The 9,840-nt window shown below is 36.3% G+C and overlaps 1 protein-coding gene across 1 annotated transcript in view; it reads right to left on the reverse strand.

Moving 5' to 3' along the window:
• Positions 1–9,840, reverse strand: part of LOC109394058 (E3 SUMO-protein ligase RanBP2) — a 79,971-nt gene that overhangs the window by 60,840 nt on the left and 9,291 nt on the right. Inside the window, exons 2-4 of the mRNA XM_019663827.1 lie at positions 4,487–4,554; positions 3,110–3,221; positions 2,240–2,392 (exon numbers count right to left, since the gene is read on the reverse strand). Coding sequence (XP_019519372.1) covers positions 2,240–2,392; positions 3,110–3,221; positions 4,487–4,554 — 333 coding nt within the window. The remainder of the gene's footprint in view (positions 1–2,239; positions 2,393–3,109; positions 3,222–4,486; positions 4,555–9,840) is intronic.

The raw sequence follows: 9,840 nt of genomic DNA on the forward strand, positions 1-9,840 counted from the left end.
TTTGACAACAGTGTCTTTAAAGCAGCGGTTCTCAACCTGTGGGTCGCGACCCCTTTGGAGGTCGAACGACCCTTTCACAGGGGTCGCGGGGTACTCATATGAGGGCGTATCTGCATGTGGGCCTGAAGACGGATAGAGGAGCCGTGTCTTGGTACCTAAGACCATCGAAAATATGTGTTTTCCGATGGTCTTAGGCGACCCCTGTGAAAGGTTGAGAACTGCTGCTTTAAAGAGATATAAAAGAAAATCAAGATGCTTCAGAAGCATCTAACTTTTGTCACACTGCAAGAAAAGTAATTCCCTACCATTATATGTTCTTTGATATTACTGTCACCAAATGGACTGGATTATCATAACCAATAAGGAAATTATGTTTGAGGAATAACACAAAGATAATAAGGTAAAGAAATCTACACACTTAGATTAACATTTAAAACCCAACTGCTTCTCACAGGGAGAAAAAAACTTAATGTTACTAGGACTTATCTCTAGGGGTTTTTCATTTTTTAATTTTTTTAGCTGAGTCATCCTGCCACCTGTTGGCAGCTCAGCAGCAGCTCAGTTCAGGCCGGGAATTGAACCGGTGACCCTGATGCTCAGAGCTCGCACTCTTGAGCAAGTTCTTAACTAACTGAGCCACTTGGCCGGCCCTTCTAGGGGTTTTTTAAATACTTAAGATTTTAAACTCTGTGGACAACTGTTCATACCCAATTTTAATAAAACAAAAGTAGAAACAACAAAATGTAAATGTTAGGTTAAAATGTTAAGTTAAATGTTAATGTAAAAGGTTAAACTGTAGAACACATTCATACCACAAAATACTCCTCAGCAATAAAAGGAACGAACTACTGATACACACAACTTGAATGGATCTCAAGAGCATTATGCTGAATGAAAAAAGCCAACCTCACATACGGCATGATTCCATTTAAATAACATTTTGAAATTTAAAAATTATAAAAAATGAAGAACAAATTAGTAACTGAGGTTATGGATGATGAGAAGGAGAAGGTATTACTATAAAAGGAGGTAGCATAAGGGAGAGCTTTGTGATGATGGAATAGGTCTTGACTGCAGTGGTGATTACACAAATAACTACATATAATAAAATCAAAAGAACTATAGAGACACATTGTACCAATGTCAATTCCCAGTTTTAATATTGTACTATAGTTTCATAAGATGTAACCACCGGGGAAAACTGGATGAAGTATACACAGGACCTCTGCAAAATCTTTGCAACTTCCTGTGAAAAATCTGTATTTCAAAATAAAATGTTAAAAATTTTATCAGAAACATGTATTATGGGGAGGTGGGAAGCTGCTAAAAACAACATACACCTAAAATTCCATTTACCTAGCACATTCAAAAAGATTTTGTCTGAAAGAGTTACTTTGTACACCAGTATATTTTACTCAGTAAATAACAATCAGAAGCAGTTAATATATTAGCAACAACTTCCCATTATTTTTAGTAATTACCTGGAGAAACTGTCTTTTTACTTTTGCTGGAAAACCACTTTTTACTTTTGCTGGAAAACATAATCCTTTCTATTTTTAAATAAGTCTTTAAAACCTTTGTAACAACCCTAAACTGTCATCTTATGAGTAATTTTCACCCAATGAAGTAAAAATTTTATATCAAACAGAGCTCAATTTAAATCTTACCTCCACCATCCAGCTACAAAACTATAAAATCCCTAAAATATTAATCATTCAATAAGGATACATGAGATACCATTTGTAAAACATAATAGTGCCTAATAAGACAGCATACGTTCAGAAAGGTTTTAAAGAAAAAAATGTTTTGCCATTTTTTAGATATAATTGACATATAACATGTTAGTTTTATGCATACAACATTTGATATATGTATATATTGCAAAATGATTTCCACATTAAGTTTACTTAACAACTACTACCTTACAGTTACAAATTATTTTTTCTTGTGATGAGAACTTTTAAGATCTACTCTCTCAGCAACTTTCAAATATACACTACAGTATTGTTACCAATAGTCACCATACTATACATTACATCCCCAGAACTTATTTATCTTATAACTGGAAGTTTGTACATTTTGACCACCTTTACCCATTACCCACCAACTCGCCACCTGCACACGCACTGGTTTAATAAGTGTGCTACTGAAAAGCCATTTAAACTCCAAATATTAGCAATGGTTGTCTCTTAAGTTTTCCCCAACTGCTTTTATTATATGTCTTGTTCAGTTTTTTTACCTTTAATTTATAAATTGCAGGACTTCCCGGGAAAAGTTTTGCTGCTCTTTCGACCCAACATTTTGCTCTTCCATCAGTAACATCATTTTTACAAAGCAATTCTGCAATCTTCAACACAAGATCTTTTTGTGTTGGGTTTAAATCCACTGAACGCTGACATCAGAAAAAAAATACATTAGTAGGATTCCTAAAGTACATACACTTACATATAAAAGTTAAAAGCTGGCCCTTTTTGTGCCAGCTTTCTCATCCACATGTTCTCGTTCTCTCTCATTTTCATTCTCTCTCTCTTCCCCTCCCACCTTGCTAGGTCCATTCTCCTCCCTGAGAATGTATCACTAATAACCCCTGCATGCATGCATGCACGCACGCATAAATAAATAAATAAATAAATAAATAAATGTTAAAAACTCTATCCCTAAATGACATGTTATTTCAAAATTGTTAAAATTAAACTTAAAGTGTCTTGGAATATGTTTGAAGAGAAATTAAATACAAATTATGTTTTTATTAGGTAAATGCCAGAGAGAGAGAGAGAGAGAGAGAGAGAGAGAGAGAGAGAGGGAGAGAGAGGGAGAGATAGGCGTGAGGGCAAGAGAGAGAGCCACACACATAAGAACAATATTTCTGACCATGTTAGACTTAAAATTTATAGGTGCTTTTACAAGTGCTAATCTATTAAGATAAATTATAGTGTACTTTGGGCCAAATAGTTTAAAATCAGTTTCAAGCTGTATCACTTAATAGTACTGATATCAATGCTTGTTTTCACGACGTCCATAAAATATATTTGAATTATTTATTATATAAATTACTCTAAGCATCATGTTGGGCTGTGCAAAGCCTAAATTTTAGTCAAACATAGTTTACCTTGTAACATTCAACAGCTTTGTCTATGTTTTCCTCCACTTCATAAAGAAGACCGAGAAACCTATGAGCTTTGGGATCCCTTTCTTGCACATTAATATATGTAGATATGTATCTGTTTAAAAATAATAATATAAAAATAAGCAATCTTTAAATAATCACATTTAGAATTATATTTAAATGTTAACTGAAGAGTACATCTTAAACCAAAGCAACCAGTAATTTATACTGTTATTCTAATTATTGACTACCACAATTTAAACTAGAATATGTGGATAAAGCAAAAGTATCCACAGAAACAAATGGATAATACTTAAACACAAACACAAAGTTGACAACATACTAATTTTATCATTAAATGCTATAATTACCAAAATGTTTTTTCCAGTGCTACCCACACATAAGAAATGAACACATAATTGCTTTTTTTCTTCCTGATTACATTTTGGTAAGGCACTAAAGAGTTTGCATAGAAATCAAAAAGTGATTGTAGTAAACACTTTTAAGTTATCATAACGCAGAATACTAAAGAGCAACAATTTCCCAAATAGCTAAAAGAATGTATTTACCTTTTAAACAAGAAAAAAATGTCTAACAGTACTATGCCCAGCTAAAATAGAGCAGAGAAAAAATTACTAAACATACTACCAAATGCAGGTCATTTTCATTTCTTAAATCAAGTAACAACTAAAAATAAGTAAGCATCTTCCAGGCTCAGTGAGTGTTATAAGAGAAATTAGACCACAGAACAACAATGGAAGAAAAGTGTCACATTAATAAAGAACAAGGGTTAACAGCCCCAATACTGCTATTAAATAAAGGTGCGATCGTTTTCCTTATTGGCACTTCCATCTCCTTTAATAATCTTCCCCCCTCCTAATTTCCTGCTTTAAACTACTCCAAATCAGGAAATCAGATCACCAATCTTCTTGGTCCTATGAGTGAGACAAGGCCTCAAAGTGTCACCTACTTAGTCAATTAAAGTTCTTTTATACAAACTATTCTCCTATCCAAAAATCACAGTTGAATTCTGTATTCACTGCTGTTTACCAGCTGATTCATGTGCCAGATATCTAACCAGGCAGAAATTAAGGTATGAGCATGGTTGTCTTTTATTCTAACCTAGGACAATCTTTAGAAAAAGTGTTCTAAGCGAACAATTTCTTGCCTTAGGTAGGCATGCAGAAAATATTCCAGGCTCAATCTCCATGTAATCTAGACTAGTCCTTAACATCAGTCTTGCTGAAGAATCCCTAATTTCTAGGACATACTTAGGAAGAACTGCTAAAAAATAATTACCTTAACACATTTCAAAGAACATGAGTGAGGTAAAGGCATCAATTTTAGAAAACCAAACCATGTTTACAGTTTGGTACTTACTTTTTAGCAAGATCGTATTCTTTAGCTTCATAGTACAGTTTCGCAAAATAGAATCCTTTCATTGACTTCTAAAAAACATAAAAAGTTCTCATTTTGTAAAATTTTTGCAAGAACTAAAAATCTGTCCTAATAAGGCTAATATTAATATATTTCATTTTTGTTCACTTAAAAGGTGAAAGAAATTGCCTGTAGAAAATGCATCTATGTTCTAAAAGCCATGATCTCATGTTTTATAATTCTCATCATAAAACATAAATTTAAGAACCACAAGATAAGGCAACATCAGAAATTAGTAACTTACAAAAGTAAAAACCTTAGAAGTCATGTGGTGCCACTCTCACTTTACAGGTAAGAGACAGAAACCTGCTTTTCTAAGGAAGAAGTAGTATACCAGAAACCTTTCTTCTACCACGTGAAAGCCTTTATGGGGAAGAATAATCAAGCACTTCAGACCTATTAAGACACCGAGGATTCCCTCATCCAGGTACTATTCTCTCTTCAGATAAGTGTTTTATATTCAAGGAATTAAAAAGGCAGAAATAAAAACTAAATTCTTCCAGTAATAAACCAAGTCCACACCCTGATTCTTTTATTTCCATAAGCTCCAATATCCAGAATGCTGGGACACAATCAGATAATGTTATATACATGTGGTAAGAGTACACAATCATCAAACATCTTATTTTTGTAAACTATACAAGGACAAAGAAAAAAATCAATATACTAAGTGGGAAAAAAAACAGTCTACAAAGCAGTATATTTTCAAGTCTTTATTTTATTCCTAAAAAAATGCATATTCAGAATTTGTTCATTGTGCCTACTATTCACCAGGAACCTTCCAGGCACTGAGGAATCAGCAGTCAACAAAAAGTCTCGTCTTCATGAAGCCTGCATTTTAGGAAAGGTGACAAACAAACAGTATGGGAGAAAGAGTGCTATTTTACAGTATTTCATCAATTATTTGCAGTAAATCATATTTTAACAAAGCTAAAGTCAGTATACATCTCACAAATCACAGATACCCTAACACTGTGCCTGTTTAGTTGGCAGTGTTTCTTCTTAGTTGATAATGGTGGTAGGAAACAAAGGCATAAATTCAATAAGAGAGAGGACTGTCAGGTAAGGTCTCATTAAGGGGTATTTGATTAGAAACCTGAATAAAGTGTTTATCTAGGGCAGAAGAGACAGCAGATGGATTACAACAATTTAATCCCCATTGTTTATTATATAATGTTTCAATTTTTCTTTCTTATGAAACCTGACCAAAATACTCTGAAATCACACACATCTTCTTTAAATACTCTTTTCATGACTTCAAAGATACCATGCTCTCTTTAGACTTACTTCTACTTTAGTGGCCATTCCTTCTCCAGCTCCTTCACAGGCTCTTTCTCACACTGATTTCCCCAGGAGTTGGTCCTAAATCCTCTTCTTTCTCAGGATCTCATCTGTGACATACACTGAATCTCACCTTTACTACCAATGGTGTGTTGACTCACTAAACTTATGTGCAAAATATCAACATGAGCTGTCAGTTCTACCTTCTATGTTGTCTCAATCCATCCATTTTTCTATATCTGTACTGCTTGCTACTCCAAGTCTGCTAATGATCTTTGCTGTTTACTTTTTCAGATTACATAAAAAATTATCTGGCAGGTGGTATATATTCAGTACTTACTGAAATACAGATAAATTTGTATACCTATTGATTATACCCTTATGAAAAATTCCTAAAAATTAAATAGCTAGATCAAAAAATATAAACATTGGAAGTTTTGTTATATTACCAATTCTCCATAAACTTAGTATCAATTTACTTCCCTACTCAGAATTTGAATACCTAGAGTATTTATTCTTCAAATTTGATTTTTTCCCCCATTTCTTCAATTATTGCTAATTTGATAGACAGAAGAGGTGCCACTAAGACAACCAGGCACTTCTCTGATTAATAAGACCATTTTTAATAGTCACACTGAAATATTTATAGTATAAATTCTCTATTAATATACTTTCGCCATTCCCAATTTTGAAAGGGCAGAGAAAAGACTTACACTAATATTTAAGGGTTCTTAGCCACACTGATATTTGAGGGTTTTTTAGTTTTCCTAGGTTGACATTTGTCTCAGTTTTCAATGTGTCTATGAAATAAGACTTAAGATTCTTATACACTAAAAACAATCTTTGGTGTTTACTTTTTCAGATTACATAAAAAATGTCTTTCTCATTTGAGATACATGAAATATACATCTACGTTTTCTTTCAGTTTGGCCAAAATTTAAATCTGAAACTTATTTTGGTAAATAATGTAGGCTGCAGCCCTATTTTTTAAACAAATCATTAAACAAGTGTCAATTGTTAAAACAGCATCTATTAAATTATCCACTTTTCTCCATTGACTTAGAATGCCACTTGGGAACGCCACCTAATTTTTATATGCTATAGCATCTTAACTTAATGAAACCCCTTTCTCCTACCACACTTCCTAATCCTCACCAAAGAATATGCAAATAAGACTATTCTTTTTTTAATCATAAAAAAATATGCTGAAGTTTAAAAAGTTTAAAAATATAGAAAGGTATAAGGTAGACAAGACAGTTAAAAAATTTTTTTGTTTGTATATCACACTATTTCCTCTATTAGGGAGCCAATATTGCTAAATAATTTTCAAAGGGCTTGACTGACGAAGTGAGAGAAGAAATCGAGCCATGATGGGATGTGGATATGGGTAGTTACTCAGAATGAATGAGAAGTTGGACGTGTTTTCAAGTTAAAGAAAAACAACCAGTTGAGGAAAAGTTGAAGATAAAGGAGAGGAAAAAAAAGGGTAAAATAAGGGCTCAAAAGACTAAAAGGGATGAGAACAAGAACAAGTGTCAGGGAATTACCTTGAAGAAGAAATATATGGCAGAAGAATGAACAGGGCCTGGCGGTTCACTGCCAATGGCCTCAGTTTTACCAATAATTAGGCAAGGTGAAAAATCACCGAAACACTACATTAGTTTTTATAACCCACAAACTAATAAGAAAAAACTAGCTAGACAAAATAATAACTATTTAAATCAACTGCATCTTCTTATATATAATAGTTTTAAGTCTAGAATAAGGTATACATTTATATCATCAAATCACAATTTAATTAAGGGGAGAAAGCTTTAAAAATGACACTATCTGGTTTCCAGTCTGGTCGGGAAGGAGCTCAGAAGCAGCCGTTTCATCCTAACAAGTAAAAATCAGAAAAACTAAAAACAACACAACAACTCTTCTTAGATCTGTAAAAGAAGTTAGGTCACTAAATGCTCCCAAAATTGGAGAGACAGACAGGGAGATCAAACCTTACTATAGCAGAAACCTCCATAAGAACCAGTGCCAGGGTAGGAAAATTTAAACTGTGACTGACAATTGCTGGAGGCTGAGGGTAGACAAGATTTAGAGACATAAATTCTATCACATAAGAAAGTCTTACTTATGGGCTGGCCTAGTGGCTCGGGTGGTTAAGAGCATGAGCTCTGGGCAAGAGGGTCACTGGTTCAATTCCTGGCAGGAGCTGAGCTGCCAACAGGTGGCAGGATGGATCAGCTAAAAAAAAAAAAAGTGAAGTGGCCTAATGCGAAATTGCAGAAAGCGAGGAATACTCTTCGCTTTATACCATTTCAGCTTGTGAAAAGTTTCAGAGGGAACACTAACTACAGTTGACCCTTGAACAACGTGGGAGTTAGGGAAACCGACTCCAGAGCAGTCCAAACTCCGTGTTTAAGTTGCCCATCCCTGAATCCGCAGATTCCCAACTGCAGATTGAAAACACATTTTTTTTTTTTTAGATTTTTATTGGGGAATTGGGGGGATGGGAACAGCCCTGAGGAATTGGGGGAAGGGGAACAGCAAGTTGCTGTCGTTTTGTTCTTCAGTCTAGTTATGGAGGACGTTGCTTCACTGGCCCAAGTTGGCACCATCGTTGTGCTCTTCCCGAGCAAGGCAGATCAGTCGCCAGCTTCTGGACGGCCACTCACAGCGGCTGCTGGCCGCTCACGCTGGCTGCTGGCTACACACGGTAGCCCATGGCAACCCACTGCCACAGGGGCTGCAGCCTACACTGTCGCTGGCGACTCACGGCAGCCCAACTCCAGGTTGAGCTGTTGTTCAGCATCTTAGCTGTGGAGGGCAGTGTCACTGGCCCTCATATGTGGGATCCGAACCGGGGCCCTCCGGCATCCCAAGCCAGTTCTTAACCATCGCGCCACTCGGCCAGCCCGAAAACACTTTTTGATCCTTAGTTGGTTGAATCCTCGGATGTGAAACCCAGAGATACAAAGGGTGAACTGCACACTTAACGAAAAAAATCTGCATAAAAGTACACTTACACAGTTCAAACCCATGTTGTTCAGGGGTCAACTATGTATGTTGTCTACAAGAAATCCAAATTAAATATAAAAACACATACAGATCGGCCCAGCCAAGTGGCGCTTGGTTAAGAGTTGGCTTGGGACACCAGCTCTGAACAGCAAAGCCCTGGTTCGGATCCCACATGAGGGCCAGTGACACTGCCCTCCACAGCTAAGATGGTAAACGACCTGGAGCTGGGCTGCCATGAGTCGCCGGCAACAGCCTAGACTGCAGCCCCTGCTGCAGTGGGCTGCCGTAAGCTACTGTGAGTGGCTGGCAGCCGGCATGAGCGGCCGGCAGCCGGTGTGAACTGCCAAGAGCCACTATGAGCAGCCATCCACTGCCCGGCGACTGATCTGCCTCACCCGGGAAGAGCGCAATAATACCAACACGGGCCAATAAAGTGATGTCCTCCACAACTAGACTGAAGAACAAAAGGACAGCAACTTGTCTGTTCCCGTTCCCTGATTCCCCTCCCCCAATTCCCCAATAAAATCTTAAAAAAAACAAAAAACACATACAGATCAAAAGTAAATAGCTGGAGAAAAAAACATTAATTCAAAAAGATATATGAGCCCCAATGTTCACTGCAGCATTATTTACAATTGCCAAAATATGGAAACACCTTTAAGTGTCCATTGATGGATGAATGGATAAAGAAAATGTGGGTATTTCTATACAATAAAAAAAATAAAAATAACGAAATCTTGCCATTTGACATAACATGGATGAACCTTGAGAGCATTATGCTAAGTGAAATAAGTCTGACAGATACCATATGACCTAATTTACATGTGGAATCTTTAAAAAAAAAGGTTCTTTTTAAAAACAAGCTCATAGATAACAGAACAGACTGGTGGTTGCCTGAGGTGGGTGGGTGCGTGTGCTCACGTGTGTGGGCCTCTGAACTTGTGTGTGTGTGTGTGTGGTGTGTGTGTGTGGGGGGGGGGGTGTGTGTGTGTGTGTGTGTGTGT

Source organism: Hipposideros armiger, unplaced genomic scaffold (genome assembly GCF_001890085.2).
Source record: "Hipposideros armiger isolate ML-2016 unplaced genomic scaffold, ASM189008v1 scaffold_406, whole genome shotgun sequence".
Lineage (NCBI taxonomy): Eukaryota > Metazoa > Chordata > Mammalia > Chiroptera > Hipposideridae > Hipposideros > Hipposideros armiger.